This window comes from Ursus maritimus, unplaced genomic scaffold (genome assembly GCF_017311325.1).
Source record: "Ursus maritimus isolate PB19 unplaced genomic scaffold, ASM1731132v1 scaffold_19, whole genome shotgun sequence".
In the NCBI taxonomy this organism is placed as follows: domain Eukaryota; kingdom Metazoa; phylum Chordata; class Mammalia; order Carnivora; family Ursidae; genus Ursus; species Ursus maritimus.
The window spans coordinates 26,612,479-26,630,047 of record NW_024424341.1 but is presented as its reverse complement, the minus strand read 5'-3'; the positions used below and the strand labels follow the sequence as shown (position 1 = coordinate 26,630,047).

Below are 17,569 nucleotides of genomic sequence, written 5' to 3'. Positions count from 1 at the left end.
GAGTGCTTTCGGTCCCGCCCTTGGAGCGAGGAACCGGCTTTTTCCGGGCTGCACTCGATGGTATCTTTGGATGGATAGAGGGGATCGCCCAAGGTATTATGGGACAATAATGGCCGCGTTCAAGGTTTGGTACTGGATCTCTAAGGCCGTCTGAGTGAGGGGTGGTGGTGTCGGAGCCCCAAAATCAGGGACAGAAGGTCCTGAGAGTCGGGCTTGGTGAGGTAAGTGTCCCTGCTTCCTTCCTGACCTGCCCTTCCACAATCATGGCAGCTCCAAGCGGCGGATATCGGTCCTTCGCTCAGGTTCCTGCCCGGGTTTGCAAAGTCTTGTCCGTGCCACTCAACTTGCCTTTTTCACCTTAGGGATGCTGCGCTGGTCAGGTCTGGGCCATCCTTTCTCCTTGATCTGGTCAGATCCTGCTGCCTGGCGCGGCCTCACGGAGGTGCAGGGATGCTGTCCAGGGGTCACCCTGCACCCTTCCTTAGGGTTCTGCATTAGCCCCCTCCCAGGCAGAGGCCGAGCACAAGTAGGGATCCCCTGTCTTCCTTTTTTCTGTCATAGTGGTGTCTTTACTAGGTGATCTCCGCTACTAAAGGGCGAGGATTTTTATTTTGTTCTCTGTTCCATTCCTATTACCCAGAACAGCAACTGGCTCATAGAAGGCAGTCAATGAAAAATTGTTGAATGAGTAAATCTAATTTTTATAAATTGTTGGGGTTTTTGTGTGTGTCTTCTCTGTGGCTTCTTTGTCTTTTATCATTATCCAGAATCCAGTCCTTTAACTCCTTATTTATAATCAGAGCTAATTAAGTATTGTCGGATGCCTTGTCCTGGGCTGTTGCTGTGTTCCTTTGCTGTCTCTAGAAATGTTTGGCTTCCCGTTCTCCATTCATCAGTTTAAATTCATTCATCCATTTAGTCATCAAACGTTTATTTTGCCTGGGTACAGCAACAGCAAAGCAGACAAGTTTCTCTTTTTCTATTATGGGAGTATATTTTCTAGTTCAGACTACTGCTGAGCAGAACATGTTTACCTTCTTATTTAGATTTCCTCACATGCACACAGATGTCACCAATATGTAGCTCTCCGTTTTCTCTTATGCCTGATGGCATTTTTTCAAAATGCAACTCTTGTATCTATGTTCATATTATGTGTCCAGTATGTTTGGCATTATTTCTCTATAGAGCCATGCATGTTAATTAGAGCTGGGCAAAACATTCTGGATTCCAGTGGTACCCAACATCTTGACAGTGCCTTTGCTTCACTGACTTGCTGAAAGAATTATCCAAGCACACAGAAATCAGTGTATGTTTATAAGTGGATGGTGTGTAATGGGGGGTAAAGAGGAATTTGTTACAAGTTGAGTGCCGGGAAATCTTACAATCACCCTAATACTTTTCGGGAACACCATTTCCTAACCTAATGTTTCTCATCAATATTTTTGGTGAACATGAATTGTTATTAAACAGATTTCAACTGCTGTGAGGTAATTTTTTTCTACAAAACACAACTGGTCCCCAAAAAGCCATTAATGTATGGATCACATGGATGGTAGCCTTATACCCCAGTGTGGCCTCTACTGTATCTGTAGTTTAAAGGGAGAGAGAGTTAGAAGAACTCAAGTAGAAAATGTTGAGCCCCAATTGGTATATGGGAGCACAGCAAATAAAATAATGTAACACCTTTACGTAACATTGTATGCTTACAGAGAGCTTTCACAAGCACTCTAGTGTTTGATTCTCACAATAACTCCATGGATTAGATAAAGCAAAAAGTATTTCTGTTTAGAAATCAGTATTTCTGATATAGAAATTATGCCTAACCATATATTATCTGCTTACAATCATACAAGTAGAAAATGTCAAAAGCTTGCATTCTAATTGAGGATTCTGACTTAAAATCTAGTGGTGTTTCCCCTCCAGTCCCTTTCTAGATGCTATGATGTTCTAGCAGGTGTCCCTTAGTGAGGTCTATTCTTGCGTGGATGATACCCTCTTGGATCCTGGTGTTTGGTGTGTGTGTGTGTGTGTGTGTGTGTGTGTGTCTATTTCTGATGTGTGTTGGGGTGGAAGTCGGAGGATCTTTTGAGATTGTCAGTAACTTAATGGAAAGGTCTTGGCAAGAGGTAGCTAAACAAAGCCTGGTCTTGATGGGGAGGTTAGCCCCCTGAATATACTTCTAACTACAGTTATCCTGGGTTATAGCAGTACATCTTACATCCAGTACAAAATGGGTTGTCTTCCTTCCACAGACATTCCAGAGCCTGTCATGGAGGACACCAGCGAGGATGCCTCGATCCATCGATTGGAAGGCACTGATCTGGACTCTCAGGTTGGCGGTCTTATTTGCAAGACCAAAAGTGCAGCCAGTGAGCAGCATGTTTTCAAGGCCCCTGCCCCCCGCCCTTCATTGCTGGGACTGGACTTGTTAGCTTCCCTGAAACGAAGGGAGCGAGAGGAGAAGGATGATGGGGAGGACAAGAAGAAGTCCAGAATCTCTTCCTACAAGGACTGGGAGGAGAGCAAGGATGACCAGAGGGATGCTGAGGAGGAGGGCAGTGACCAAGCTGGCCGACATAGCCGAAAAGACAGGTAAAGGCTCTAGGATGGGTTGACCCAAAGGGAACGAGAATGGAGACCAGAAAATAACATCTCGTGTTTATGTCTGTTTTCTTCTTGGACATGTAGACCTTTATGATTTTATTATGATTCTGTAATATTGAAGGTAGATAGGAATTGGTGTTTTCTTCAGATTTGTGGGGAACATTCAAAGGCAGCTAAAGAAGAGAGGATGGGGATTAGAAGTGCTTTGGGTTGTTGCTGTAAGTAAGCCTGCAGGGAGATAAAGTGGAAAAGGACAGGTCAGCCAGCCAGAGGTCTGGGGGCAAGGTTTTTCTCCTATGGAAGGGCCTTTTACCAGTTGCCCTCCCTGTTTCAGACATTATCGATCTGCTCGGGTAGAGACTCCATCCCATCCTGGTGGTGTGAGTGAAGAGTTTTGGGAACGCAGTCGGCAGAGAGAGCGGGAGCGGCGGGAACATGGTGTCTATGCCTCGTCCAAAGAAGAAAAGGATCGGAAGAAAGAGAGATCACGGGATCGAGACTGTGACCGCAAGAGAGACAGAGGTAACTGGTCGGCATAGTTCCTATGGCTTGTTAAACATTTGAATTAACATGTCAGCCTCTTTCCTGTTGCAGGAGTTTTTCTAATGCCCAATAATTAGGGAGCCCTGTTGGCTTTGATTTTGTCAGGATTGGTAATAGCAGGCAGTTTAAGAACTGTTACTTGCAACAAAGCTGCTTTGCTTGAGTGTGTGGTCCTCATTTTATCACCACAATTGGTGGTAAAGTTGATAATGGGTAATACATCTAAGAAATCAGAATTTATAACAGTGTTGGTGATAGAGAAAGGACAGTGCTGTGGAGCAAAGCTACACATAAAAGCCAAAGCTGACTTTGCTCAGTATTGTTTTAAGTTTTATAGCTTATAGACTTGTAACTCTTAAACATCTATTCACTGTAGACTTGTAACTATTGTTTTTTGAATTCTTGCAGGAAAATAACTGTTACTGTGAGTTTGAAACTTTCTAGCCAGTTACTATTTTTTCCCCTTGAAAGAATGGGGATATGTGAGTTTCAGGAGCCCATGGATCGCATTAGAGCAGTGCAGGTTGCACCTGTGAGTGAGTGGGAAGGCCTGTCCTTTCTCTAGGGTGAAGACGGGTGGAAGTTAGGATGGGACACATATATCCTAAGCTCTGTGTGTGGCTCTTGACAGATGAGCGGGATAGAAGCAGACACAGCAGTAGATCTGAGCGAGATGGAGGCTCAGAGCGCAGCAGAAGAAATGAACCGGAGAGCCCGAGACACCGACCTAAAGGTAGACTGAGCTGTCACTTGTGGTGATTTGTGAGGGGTTGAGTGTAAAAGGCGGGGTAAGCGACTCCCGTCCTCAGTTGATTTGCTGTGGACAGAGTCAGAATTGCTGATTCTGCTATGAACTTCTTGGACTACTTGGTTCTGAGTCAGGTGGGGGGGCCCTGGCCTTGTCGAGATGCATCTGCTCCTTTAAGCTGATAGGCTGGTTGGCTGAATGGCCAGTTTGCCAAATGGCAGGAAAGAATAGGGAGCTGGGGAAGAGGATTTATTACAAATAATTATTTTTATCCAGGAGGAGTATGTTTGCTGAGAGAACTTGGCTGTTCCTTCAAATGTTGTAAATACACTTAAAAAAAAAAAAAAGAAAAATGTTATAAACCCATGAAAACTGGACCATTAAAATCCAGGTATCTTTAAAAACTGTCCTAACCATCTTACCTGTTACAAATAGATACGAAGTTTATACGTCGGAAAAGAAAGAAATTTGGGGAATTGACTTTTGGCTGATAGCTCTAGATGTTTCTGGTGGTTGTGTTTTTTGTGGCCCCAGATGCTGCTACTCCTTCAAGGTCTACCTGGGAGGAAGAGGACAGTGGCTATGGCTCCTCCAGGCGCTCGCAGTGGGAATCGCCCTCCCCGACACCCTCCTATCGGGATTCTGAGCGGAGCCACCGACAGTCCAGTCGCGATCGGGATAGGTGATGTTCTGGGCAGGGCAGCCCGGTTTCCCTGGGTGGGTGGCAAAGGGTGGACGTGAGGAGGGATCTGGGGATCTGGGCTGGGCGAGCAGATGGCAGCTGGGGAACATGTCTCGGCTTAGTGACTGCTAAGTGATGCTGGCTATACTGTTGCCCAGGTCTGTGAGGAGCAGGTATTCAGATGACACACCTCTGCCAACCCCATCCTACAAATACAACGAGTGGGCCGATGACAGAAGACACCTGGGGTCCACGCCCCGTCTGTCCAGGGGCCGAGGTAAGGCAGGGAGGGAGGAAGAGACAGGAAAGTAGGATGGCTCGTCCTGGTGGGCCGAGCAAAGCAGTGCAGCTCTACAGGGATGGTGGCCCTAGGGGATGAGCTAGGGTCATTGGGACTGACCTGCTACGTGTTCTCCTTCAGGAAGACGCGAGGATGGTGAAGAGGGAATTTCGTTTGACACAGAAGAGGAACGACAGCAATGGGAGGATGACCAGAGGGTAAAAGCTGGACGTCTCTGAGGGACTGAACGAGGGGTGGTGGCCCTCTGTAGGCGAGTGGGCCATGAGTGACGCTCCAGCGGAGCTAGACTTTGATGATGGAGGTTAACACGGGGCAGTCTCGGGAGCGGAGTCCTATTCAGTCCCGAAGCCCTGGAATCTGTTTACAGAGGCACAGGCTCCCAGGGAAACTTCTCACTGGTTGCAGGGCCGACCTAACTTTCTAGTTAAGTGCTGGTGCCACCGTGTGGTAAATGTAAGATGTGCCGTCACTAGTCAGTCCTCGTAGTTCTCATCTAGGTGGCTCATCTTCCAGCAGGGCAGCCCTTCCCCGGCCCCGTCTGCACACCAGTGACTTCTTCCCAGACCTCTCCTCTCTGGCCTTGTCTTTCACGTAAACGCCATCTGTCCCTCGTTCTCATTGCTTTGCCCCCTGTGCTACAGCAAGCAGACCGGGATTGGTACATGATGGATGAGGGATACGATGAATTCCACAATCCCCTGGCCTACTCCTCGGAGGATTACGTGAGAAGGCGGGAGCAGCACCTGCATAAACAGAAGCAGAAGCGCATTTCGGCTCAGCGGAGGCAGATCAACGAGGTGGGCTGCACACAGTCATTGGAGCTGACTCAGCTGGAGTCGGGGGCACGTGGTGGCAGCACAGCTCGCCTCCCTGTTGCTGGTGTACCGCGTGTCGCTGTACCTCTGGAGGCAGAGGAGGGGTGGGTGTGGAACTTTTCCGCAGCTTAAGATAAACTCCCAATTTCTAACTTCTTTCTTCGGCAGTCCTTCCTCCGGGGCGGCTGTGGATGGGAACTGATAGGGTGGGTCCTGGCTCTGTGTTCTTTGTGTCTCAGTGGGGCTGGGGACACTTGCCATGTGTCTGTCTGTATAAAGGTTCTGACTTAGATATAAAGGGCTGCTTCTTGGAAAAAATACTGTCTGTGATTTGGGATCAGCGACTCTGCTTTCTAAGGAGCTGCAGGGTACAGAGGCCCGGGACACCTCTGTGGCGTCCCCAGGCCCTTGGTCAGGACTCGATGGATGGACTTGCCCGGTGACCTTTCAGGATGCCTTTTGGTTGCAGTCTGAGCATGGTCTCCCTTTGTGTCATCGCAGGATAATGAGCGCTGGGAGACCAACCGCATGCTCACCAGTGGGGTGGTCCATCGGCTGGAGGTAGACGAGGACTTCGAGGAGGACAGCGCGGCCAAGGTGCATCTGATGGTGCATAACCTGGTTCCTCCCTTTCTTGATGGGCGCATCGTCTTCACCAAGCAGGTGAGGCTCCTGGGGCCCGAGAGGAGCCAGCTCAGATAGACTAAAGTGAAAAAAGAAAGAGGGGGGAGAAAGGCCCCAGCCTGATAGGGTAGCAGTCTGTTCCGTTTACTGGGGCTGCTATGAAGTGGACCTTCCTGTTGAGTTCAACCATTAGTGGGGAACTTCTCTTCTTCCTCAACCTTCCGCAGCCAGAGCCTGTGATTCCAGTCAAGGATGCCACTTCTGACCTGGCCATTATTGCTCGGAAGGGCAGTCAAACAGTGCGGAAGCACAGGGAGCAGAAGGAACGCAAAAAGGTTGGTTTCATGTCATTTGGGGCTGGGGAGTCTCTGTTGTGAGTTTTTTGTTTTGTTTTGTTTTTGGTCTTTCTCTTTTCTTTTTAGAAATTGTATTAGATCTCACAGGTAGGGTTCCCGTTGGAAGTTCAAGAACACTCACAGAGCAAGAAAGAGCTGTTGGGGGAGGGGATTGTGTTCCTCCCCCGGGGCCTTACTGAAGACAACCGCAGGACCTGAGGCTTGGGGAGCTTGAGGTTGAAATGGGGAAGCAGGCTCAGTGCCACTGCTGCCTTGTGAGAATTTACCACCTGCTGGATGAAGCGTCTTGTCAAGTGGGATTGATTTTCCATTGACCACAGTGTGTTACACAATGGAGCCAACTTATGTTTTGTATTTTTTTCAGGCTCAACACAAACACTGGGAGCTGGCTGGAACCAAGCTAGGCGATATCATGGGTGTCAAAAAAGAGGAAGAGCCAGATAAAGCTCTGACAGAAGATGGTAAAGTGGACTATAGGTAGGAGTCTTGGTTAGCAATGGGCTGTCTCCAAAGACTGGGGCACTCAAGGACACTTGCTGGGGAACAGATAGAATTTCTGGTTCGTGAATAGGAAAATTGTGTCTTCTGGTCCCTTCTGGTCCCTTCCTGCTGGTCTTTCTCTCCTGCCATCTTTAGCTTTTCCTGAGTATTATTCCTACTGCCACCACCGCTACTGTTGTAGGCGCGACCCCTGCCTGCTGGCCTTAGTCTCGCACATGCTCTCTCCCTGCAGTCTCACGACAGTCCCATGGGGTAGGTGCTGTCCTTCCCATGTTCTGTGTGCGGAGGATGAGGCCCAGGGAGGTTAAGTAACTGGATTGAGGTCACCCAGCTAATAAGTGGTGGAGTGATGATGAGACCCAGACAGTGTCGCTTCGGAGCCCAGTACCTTAGCTGCTCTGTTTAAGTGCATTTCAGATGTTCAGTATTGGAAGGTGGGCTTTGCTCCCTTAGGTTTCAGTTTAATGGAAGGAGGAACTACTTTTAACGGTGGTTCGAAAATAGAAAGGATTGTCTTATCAGAGGGTGATATCCCTGTTCATGGAGGTATTTAAGCAGGTGGTAGCTAGCTGCTTTTTGGGGTTCCCACCTTGGGTAGGTGGCTGGACTCAAACATCTCTCGTGAGTCTCATCCTCTGAACATTCTGAAGTCTTGCTGAACTGGCATCCGAGTGAAGAGTCTCTGTACCTGTGAGAAATGACCCAAATGAGAAGTGGGTACTCCCGATCAGCCCTTGTTAGCTTGTAGTTAACCTAACCCTCTGGCATTGGTTGTTGGCTGTCCCGGGGTGATGGTGAGGAGCATCTCAGGTTACCTGGCTGCTCTGGGGTCTCAGAGATTTCTGTGTGTCTTGTTGAGGTAGTTCTCGTTCTTGGGTGTCGGAAGAAGGGCAGGAACCCAGTCAGGAAGAACAATGTGGGAAATTGTGCAGGGTGCTTAGGCTGCTGTGTGTTCTCAGGACAGAGCAGAAGTTTGCAGATCACATGAAGAAAAAGAGCGAAGCCAGCAGCGAATTTGCCAAAAAGAAGTCCATTCTGGAGCAGCGGCAGTACCTGCCCATCTTTGCTGTGCAGCAAGAACTACTGACTATCATCAGGTAATTCCTGCCCAGGGTCTGGGTGGGCCGTTGTTGAATCAGGTGTCCCCTTTGTCCCTCGTGTTTACTCGCTAGCTCTTTTGCTTTGGGGCATTGCATCTGATGGAGCAGACAAAGAATTTTTTCTTAATGTGACATGGGTGCCCTGGGCTACTTGCATGAAGCAGGCAGGACAGCACTGTTTTGTTATAGTTCACTTGTTTAACCCCCACCGTCTTCTAGACTTTCTAGGAAGTGTCTTGGTTCTGGGCTGTTTTCCCAGGGAAATCCACCTTTCTAAGCAGGCGTGCTCCTTGCATAGCCAGATGTGGGCATAGGAGGTGGCCCCATCTTTTCGGAGGCTCCCAGGTGGCCTTCCACTCAGCCCGATGGGCCCTTCGTCTTGTCTCCCTTGTAGAGATAACAGCATTGTGATCGTGGTTGGAGAGACAGGAAGTGGTAAGACCACTCAGCTGACACAGTACTTGCATGAAGACGGTTACACGGACTACGGGATGATCGGGTGCACCCAGCCTCGGCGTGTGGCTGCCATGTCTGTGGCCAAGAGAGTCAGTGAAGAAATGGGGGGAAACCTTGGTGAGGAGGTGAGTGGATGTGAGGGCTGAGCTGTGTGGCTTCCATCTGTCTGAGCTGATCTGCTAAGGCCTGGACCCAGCATGGGGTGTGCCAGCAGCGAGCTAGGGCCCAGGGCTTCTGAGCCCTTTCTCTCTGACTTTCAGGTGGGTTATGCGATCCGCTTCGAAGACTGCACGTCAGAAAACACCTTGATCAAATACATGACGGACGGGATCCTGCTCCGGGAGTCGCTCCGGGAAGCGGACTTGGATCACTACAGTGCCATCATCATGGATGAGGCCCACGAGCGCTCCCTCAACACGGATGTGCTCTTTGGGCTGCTCCGGGAGGTGAGGGCTGTAGGGTACAGTCTGTGTCCCCAGGGCTTTGAGCAGCGCGCTGTTGGTAGTTAGTGACCCAGGTGCTCCCTGGGCTAGGCTCTTGCCTAGGGAGGCTGACGGGTCTCTGACAGGCCAGAGCGTCCCCTGAGGCCTCCAGGTTGAGACCTGGTGTTGTAGTTTACTCTGTTCTTGCTCAGCGTAGTGACTTGTGGTTCTCTTGTCTGTGGCTCCCTGGCTTCAGTCTTCAGGATTCTTAAGAGTCTAATGTGCCAGTGCGTCAGCTTCGGTCTCCGTTTCATTTGGGAGTAATGTTGATGAGACTGGGCAGCAGGTGCCAAGGGTTCCAGATCTCTGGGGAAGCCTCAGACTGACCTCTTCTCTTAGGTGGTGGCTCGGCGCTCAGACCTGAAGCTCATTGTCACGTCAGCCACTATGGATGCAGAGAAATTTGCTGCCTTTTTTGGGAATGTTCCCATCTTCCACATCCCTGGTCGTACTTTTCCTGTTGACATTCTCTTCAGCAAGGTACCAAGGCCTCCTTTTTTGAACTGATCCTGACCTCTGATGGGAACCCAGCTGGAGGGCGTGGGTTAGGATACTGAGCTGGGAAGAGTCTTGCGGGTACCATGGGGTAGATGGGGCAACCTGCAGCTAGCTCTAGGGCTCGGAGATAAAGGGCTGTACTCTGGGGGAGGTTTAGTTTTATTAGAGGAGAAGTGCAGGGCCCAGGGAGGGCAGGCAGGCCCATCTGTAGCCCTGGACGTCCACCCCCTCAGCCCCACACCAATGACTAGCCACTGGTTCCCATAGGGGTGCCGGCCTGCATTTCCCTTGATAACTTCCCTCTGACTGTGTCCCTGGCTGGTGTTGCAGACCCCACAGGAGGACTACGTGGAGGCTGCAGTGAAGCAGTCCTTACAGGTGCACCTGTCAGGGGCCCCTGGGGACATCCTCATCTTCATGCCTGGACAAGAGGACATTGAGGTGTGTGCCTTGGTCATGACTGATGAACGGGTAATGTCGTGCTTGTGAGGGGCTCTGGAAGCTCATGGCTCCTCTCTCTGCCCTCAGGTGACCTCAGACCAGATTGTGGAACATCTGGAGGAACTGGAAAATGCACCTGCTTTGGCCGTGTTGCCCATCTACTCCCAGCTGCCGTCTGACCTCCAGGCTAAAATCTTCCAGAAGGTGCGACAGCAAGAAAGTCTGTCCTGGGTCCCCACCTTTGGGTCTCCTTGGATTCTTCCCAGGAGGACAAGAGAGAGGGTGTTACTTTTCTGTTGGGGGAGGGGGTTGTGCTCTTTCCCCTGTGGAGTCTGTCCTACCTGCGGGCCTACAGCCTGCCCTCCCTGTATGTCCTGCCCGGCTCTAGGCTCCGGATGGCGTTCGGAAGTGTATCGTTGCCACCAACATTGCTGAGACGTCTCTGACTGTCGATGGCATCATGTTTGTTATTGACTCTGGTTATTGCAAATTAAAGGTAAGGGGAGACACGGGCACTGGGGCCGTGGGCCATCACCCACAGTAGGTCAGCAGGTGGGAGGGCAGGCCCCGGGTCCTCAGCGCATGAAGTAGGGATAGACTCCGAAGTGCTGGTGCTATTTCAGAGGCTAACATTTGAGTGCTGATTTTGCCATGCACTTGACTGATTCAGTCTTTGTGATAATACCACAAAGTAGACGATTTAATAACTCAATAAAGATCACAGAGCTGATATATGTGGGGGAGATTGCTTACGGTTCCTGGTCGCCTGCATTGCTAGAACACTGTGCTCTGTGATATGTAGCAGCCTAGGCTGGTCTGTGTTTGTCTCAGGGCTGCCTCCCCTTTGCCCCTTGCTGTCTCCTTCATCAGCTCTTTACTGTCCCCTCCAAGGTCTTCAACCCCAGGATTGGCATGGATGCTCTACAGATCTACCCCATCAGCCAGGCCAATGCCAACCAGAGGTCGGGGCGTGCTGGCAGGACGGGCCCAGGTCAGTGTTTCAGGTAGGAGCCCTGTGCTAGCCTGCTTTCTGGGGCAGTACCAGGATGGCGGACTGTGGAGCTGGGCGGTGGGCACTGGACTGTGAGCCTGCACATGGATGCTGGCCCCAGGATCCCTGAGGCTGGGCACTGGTGGCAGCACTGGCACGTGTTGGTCTTCTCACCATCTGCTGCTGAGCAGAAGCAGCAGCCTTTCCAGGCAGCTGTGGTCTGAGCGCCTTTGGGCTTCAGGCAGCCCGGTGCGGTAGGCCCCTGTGCTGGAGCACAGCACACTTCCCTTCAGGGTGCAGGGGACAGTTGAGGCAGCGTGGCTCCTCCACCTTGGCCTGCTGGAGATTCAGGAGGGCCCGGTGTTGTCCCCGGCAGGCTCTACACGCAGAGTGCCTACAAGAATGAGCTCCTGACCACCACGGTGCCGGAGATCCAAAGGACCAACCTGGCCAACGTGGTGCTGCTGCTCAAGTCCCTCGGCGTGCAGGACCTGCTGCAGTTCCACTTCATGGACCCGCCGCCCGAGGACAACATGCTTAACTCCATGTACCAGCTCTGGATCCTCGGGGCCCTGGACAACACCGGTGCGCGGGCCCGGCGGCCGGGGAAGACGTGGGCTTCTCTCTCTGTTGGCCTCACCGCGTCCCCTAATATCTGCACTTGCTCCTCTCCCAGGTGGTCTGACCTCGACGGGGCGGCTGATGGTGGAGTTCCCGCTGGACCCGGCACTGTCCAAGATGCTGATTGTGTCCTGTGACATGGGCTGCAGCTCGGAGATCCTGCTCATCGTGTCCATGCTCTCCGTGCCGGCCATCTTCTACAGGCCCAAGGTGGGGGCACGTCGGCCCATGCTTCTCCTACCCCAGTGGCCGCCGCGCAGGTTACGGGAGCTTGAGGGACTGGAGGGGACTGGTTTCTTTCTGTATCATTAACATGGGGTGGAGGGACAGGAGTCCCAAGTTTCCAAAGAATAATCTTGCTGTTTTCTGGTAAGCAGGTTGGGGTGAGGGAAAGCATGGGCTAGATCAGGGGTTTTCAGAGAGTGATTTGGAAATTGGCAAGAGCATTTTTTATCTTCTGATAACAGTTGTGCCTGAGCCCTCATGTTTTAGAGTAAATATTTTGTTGAAAGCTACGTAATTTCCCTGTGTTGTCAGGATAACATATCGACGTGTTTGAAGTTGTGTGTGCAGGTAGGGGCAGGGTCTTCTCAGCGGGCCTGGACTCCCTGTACTTGGAGTGAAGGTCCTTTTTCCTTCCTAGGGCCGAGAGGAAGAGAGTGATCAGATCCGGGAGAAGTTTGCTGTCCCCGAGAGTGATCATTTGACCTACCTGAATGTCTACCTGCAGTGGAAGAATAATAACTACTCCACCATCTGGTGTAATGATCATTTTATCCACGCCAAGGCCATGAGAAAGGTAGGGGCAGTAGCCCGGATGAGCAGGATGTTGGGGTGAGGGGTGGTAGGGAGGAAGAGGGGGGCTCCATCCTTCTCTGCTCCGTGTCCTGCTCTAGGTCCGGGAGGTGCGGGCTCAGCTCAAGGACATCATGGTGCAGCAGCGGATGAGCCTGGCCTCGTGTGGCACTGACTGGGACATTGTCAGGAAGTGTATCTGTGCCGCCTATTTCCACCAGGCAGCCAAGCTCAAGGTGAGCCCGGAGGAGCCCTTTCCTGGCCTGGTAATTGATCCAGGGCAAAGGTCTTTCTCATTGTCCAGTCCTGCAGATCTGAGCTTTCCCCACCAAGGCCTTTGTCAAGACGAGGGATGGAGTGGCTGCCCACGTGGGGCCGCGATTTTTTGATGTGGCTACCTGTTATGTCTCTTTCCTAGGGAATTGGGGAGTATGTGAATATCCGGACAGGGATGCCCTGCCACTTGCACCCCACCAGCTCCCTCTTTGGAATGGGCTACACCCCAGACTACATAGTGTATCACGAGCTGGTCATGACTACCAAGGTGAGTCTTTTCCGACAGAGCTGGTGTGATGTAGGATACCTGGCTGGGCCAGGCCTTTGTAACCCTTCATTGCCTTCCAGTATGAGCTTTGAGCTCGGGAGACTTGAGGCCACATGTGTTGCTTTGAGGGGAGTTGAGAGATTGGCTTTCAGTTGGGTTTGGGGGAAACTTATGTAGAGTTAACCTTTAGATGACAGTGGCCTCGGCGATCCCAGCGGGATTGTTTCCTGCTTCCTGCCTGGGATAATCAACCCCTCTTGGTGTCATTAGATGGGCCTTCTGAGGGGCTAGGCCTTTCCTCTTGGATACTAGGGGGCATGTTTTCGAGCATGGAGGAATTTGGGAGAAAGGATTAAAATTCCAATGTCTGGGGCTTGTGTCTGTCTTTTTCAGCCTCAGTGGGCTGGGGGTCAGGCCTTTCCCACATGGGTCCTAACTGTGGACTTGTATGGGAAGGACAGCCCAAAGCATTGGCTCTTCTGTGACCACCACTTTGTGATCCTTCTGCCTGCAGGAGTACATGCAGTGTGTGACCGCAGTGGATGGAGAGTGGCTAGCAGAGCTCGGCCCCATGTTCTACAGCGTGAAACAGGCAGGAAAGTCTCGGCAGGTAAGGATCCCACGCTTTCCATGGAGGTTCTCCTTGTGTGTGGGATCCATTTTCCCCTCACCCTAGTATTGAAGAAATGTCATCATCTCACCCCTACTCTCCTTACTTCTCTCTCAAACACAAAAACTGTGATCGGGCCAGGTTGGTCTGTTAGATTTCCACTATCTGCTCCAGTTGCTTGGTCTGCCCAGCATTCTTTTTTTTTTTTTTTTTTTTAAGATTTTATTTACTTGGGGCGCCTGGATGGCTCAATTGTTAAGCATCTGCCTTCGGCTTGGGTCATGATCCCAGGGTTCTGGGATTGAGCCCTTCATTGGGCTCTCTGCTCCGCTGGGAGCCTGCTCTTCCTCTCCCACTCCCCCCTGCTTGTGTTCCCTCTCTTGCTGGCTATCTCTCTCTCTGTCAAATAAATAAAATCTTTAAAAAAAAAAAGATTTTATTTACTTATTTAGAGAGAGAGGGGGGGAGAGAGAGAGAATTTCAAGCAGACTCCACTCTGAGCACGGAGCCTGATGCAGGACTTGATCCCACAACCCTGAGACCATGACCTGAGCTGAAATCAAGAGTTGGACATTTAAGCAATTGAGAGTCCTTTAAAAAAAAACCTTATTACTGAAAAGTCCACATATTCATAAAAGTGTAAAAAACAGTATAGGGAGCCATCATGAATTCATCACCTAATTTCCATAATGATCAACATTGGTCAGTCTGGTTTGGCTTGTTCCCACCCTCTTCCACACACCATTTTTTTTTTTCTGGAAAAACTTTAAAGCATATTTCAGACACGTTATTTTGCCAATAAAAACTTGAATAAGCATCTCTAAAATGACTTAAACTTGTTTTCAAAATGTAACCTTTATGCCATTGTTGCTTAACAAAATTAATCCTTAATGTTATCTAAGTTTCCAGTCCTTATTCATATTTCTCCTTTTCTCCCAAAGATAACTTTTTATGATTGATCTGCTTGGATTAGGATCCAAACATTACAATTAGTTATTATGTTTGTTAAGTTTTTTATTCTAGAACATGCTCTGCCCCCATTCTTTATTATGGTATGATTTATTGGAGAAACCGGGTCACTTGTAGAATGTTCCACATTCTGTATTTGGCCGATTGCTTTTTCATGATGGTGTTTAACTTGTGCCTCTATCCCATGTTATTTCTACAAAATAGCAATTCATCTTAAGGCCTGGTAGGATTCAGGTTTAGCTGTTTGGGGCAAAGGTGCATAAATGCATGTGGTGTTGTGAATGTCCTTTTTGATCCTGTCAGGAAACATGTAAGGTCTGGTGGTCCTACTCTTGAGGATGCTGGGACTGATCAGTGGTTCTGCCTGATCCCTCCAGCAGTTCTCTAGCTGCTGCTCCGTCTCCTCATGGTCTTACTGTCCATGGACGGCCACTGCTCGGAGCTATGATTCAGGGCTGCAGTGTTGGCAGGGCTCTTGCTTCTCCTCTTGTCAGTACTCTCCACACTGGGCCCGCACACGTCTTCCTTACGTGTGTTCTTCCCAGCCAGGTGGTCATGTCTTCCCAGTTTCCTGTACCTCCTGGCATCACTGTGCGCTTGGTAAGAGAGTGAAAGTACTGACTGAGTTGAGTGGAGTGCTGAGACATGACAGGGTTAGGACTGAACTGTGTAGTGTCTGGCTTGAATCAATGAGGACAACAGGCTTCGGCCTCAAAAGACTAGGGAGCCTTGGTGTTGGGGCGGGAGCCATGTGGCCCCGGCTCTGAGAGCTGGCAGAGAACACAGCACCTGGCTTGCAGCAGGGAGAAGGGTGCGGACGAGGCCTCCTCACTGGTTGGTCCCCGGTATGTCTCTCTCTTTTCTAGGAGAACCGCCGACGGGCCAAAGAGGAAGCCTCTGCCATGGAGGAGGAGATGGCACTGGCTGAGGAGCAGCTGCGAGCCCGACGGCAGGAGCAGGAAAAGCGCAGCCCGTTGGGCAGTGTCAGGTGAGCTGGGATGGAGCCTGTCTGTGGGAGGCTCTGGAGGTGGAGCAGGCCCCGATGCAGGGTCGCGATCTAAGTGAAGTTGACTGTAGGGCCGAATGGCGACAGAGGTTGACCGGTCCCACATGGAGGCATGGGGGGAGTTCTAGACACTGTCACGGGTGGTGAAACATCTGCAGCTCCTGGTCACTGTCACGCACTGAGGCCTGCGGTGGGCTGGAGAAGTTACAGCTTCACTGACAAGCAAGGACTTGGAAGTCACGGTGGGGACAGCAGGGGAGCCTTGGAGCCTTGGGCTTCTGTGTCTCTGCTGGTGCCCGGAGTTAGGTCAGACTTCACAGGTGAAGCGCACGGTTCTCCACAAGACTGCCTACAAGTCAGACACCAGCTGCAAGCTGGGGGGTTGCCAAAGGCCACTCTCACTTCTGACCAATTCGCTATAAATTTGGGGATCCCTGTGGACTCCCCCATTCACTAATTTGCTAGAATAACTCACAGAACTCAGGAAAGTACTGTATTTATGATTACGGTTTTATTATAGCCAAAGGATACAAATCAGAACCAGGCCAAAGGAGAGACGCAGAGAGTGAGGTCTGTGATAGTTCCTCACACGAAGCTTCCGTTGTCCTCAGGGCTGCATTACCCTCCTGGCATATTGGTGTGTGATAGATAGTATGCATGGAGCATTGCCAGCCAGGGAGGCTGCAGTGTCCAGAGCTTCAGTGTCCATGTTTATTGGGGTTTCATTCATGTGGATGAGGGGTTGAGTAAGCATCCATGTGATTGACTCACTTTCCAGTCTCCTTTTTTCCACAGAGGCTGGGCTGATACCATGAGGCTCAAAGGACAGCCCTCATCCTGAATCATTTCGTTAGGAGAAATTATCAGATGTGGTCTGAGGGCCCACCATGCGTAACAGAGACATTCAATTCCTTGGGAAATCCCAGGGGTTTAGAGATTACCTCCCTGGACCTGGGGACAGGTGCATGGGAGGTTCAGTGGTAGAAATCTTGCCTACTAGGACCTGGGGACAAAGGCCGGCTAGATTCTTTATTAGACAGATGGAGGGGCAGCCTGGTGAGGTGGCTGGGAGGCTACCTCCATAGCTCACTTGGGAGGTAGATTTTTTAACAATTCCTTTCGTACCTCCTAACAGTCCTTGGTGGATATCGGAATGAGGTGATATTTTATTCTGTTCCCCATTACAAATGAGGAAGGCAGCGGGGGGTGGAAATGTGCTGGAGGAGAAAACCCTCCAGTCCCAAAGCCTGCTCACATACCAGCTAGAAACAGCAAGACCTCAGGCGCCTCATTCTCCTGTGCTTCCTGGTTGGAGTGAGCAGCAGTGTGATTCCTCATCCCTCTTTTCTGTGTTTCCAGGTCTACAAAGATCTACACTCCAGGCCGGAAGGAGCAAGGGGAACCCATGACCCCTCGCCGCACGCCAGCCCGCTTTGGGCTCTGAGCTGAGGCTTTGCCTGCAGAGGATGCAGCTACGCATTGAGTCCTGAGCCCCTGAGCCCCGTGGCTAGAGCACCCGGGGCCTGCCATAAAACCCTTTCATCTGCGCGCTTTCATCTGTGTACATCATGGCCCCTGGGGGAAGCTCCTGCAGGGGCCAGCTCTGCAACAGAGGGAGGAGTTCCTCAGTGCAGGCCCAGGGTTGCAGAGCAGCTGAGAGCTGCTGGGGCCAGGAGAGGGGGCCAGACCCATTGTATCCGAATAAACCATTCCTGGGAGCTTGGTGTATAAATGACTTGGCCGTGACTATGGTTTTTTAAATTCTGTGTAAAGCAGCAAAATAGAGCTAGAGGGAACTGTAATTTGGTTATAATTCAGGATTTGGAAATAAATTTATTGTTTGTAAAATGTTATCGCATTTCAGACTGTTCCTTTTTGCCTC

At 50.7% G+C, this 17,569-nt stretch overlaps 2 protein-coding genes across 2 annotated transcripts in view; one reads left to right on the top strand and one right to left on the bottom strand.

The window, feature by feature from the left end:
* Positions 1 to 64: 64 nt before the first annotated feature.
* DHX38 (DEAH-box helicase 38) lies at positions 65 to 17,540 on the top strand. Its single transcript, XM_008702399.2, has 27 exons — positions 65 to 221; positions 2,253 to 2,592; positions 2,939 to 3,126; positions 3,779 to 3,880; positions 4,430 to 4,577; positions 4,736 to 4,854; positions 4,999 to 5,075; positions 5,520 to 5,675; positions 6,195 to 6,356; positions 6,545 to 6,652; positions 7,038 to 7,150; positions 8,134 to 8,271; positions 8,669 to 8,855; positions 8,991 to 9,176; positions 9,552 to 9,692; positions 10,041 to 10,151; positions 10,239 to 10,355; positions 10,540 to 10,647; positions 11,043 to 11,155; positions 11,519 to 11,727; positions 11,819 to 11,973; positions 12,407 to 12,562; positions 12,660 to 12,794; positions 12,977 to 13,102; positions 13,617 to 13,712; positions 15,548 to 15,669; positions 17,047 to 17,540. The coding sequence occupies exons 2-27, from the start codon at positions 2,270 to 2,272 to the stop codon at positions 17,129 to 17,131; spliced, it is 3,681 nt and encodes a 1,226-aa protein (XP_008700621.2). The 5' UTR covers positions 65 to 221; positions 2,253 to 2,269; the 3' UTR covers positions 17,132 to 17,540.
* PMFBP1 (polyamine modulated factor 1 binding protein 1) overlaps positions 17,195 to 17,569 on the bottom strand; it is a 50,595-nt gene continuing 50,220 nt past the window's right edge. The window contains exon 22 of the mRNA XM_008702532.2: positions 17,195 to 17,350. Within this exon, the coding sequence (XP_008700754.2) occupies positions 17,195 to 17,350 (156 nt within the window). The remainder of the gene's footprint in view (positions 17,351 to 17,569) is intronic.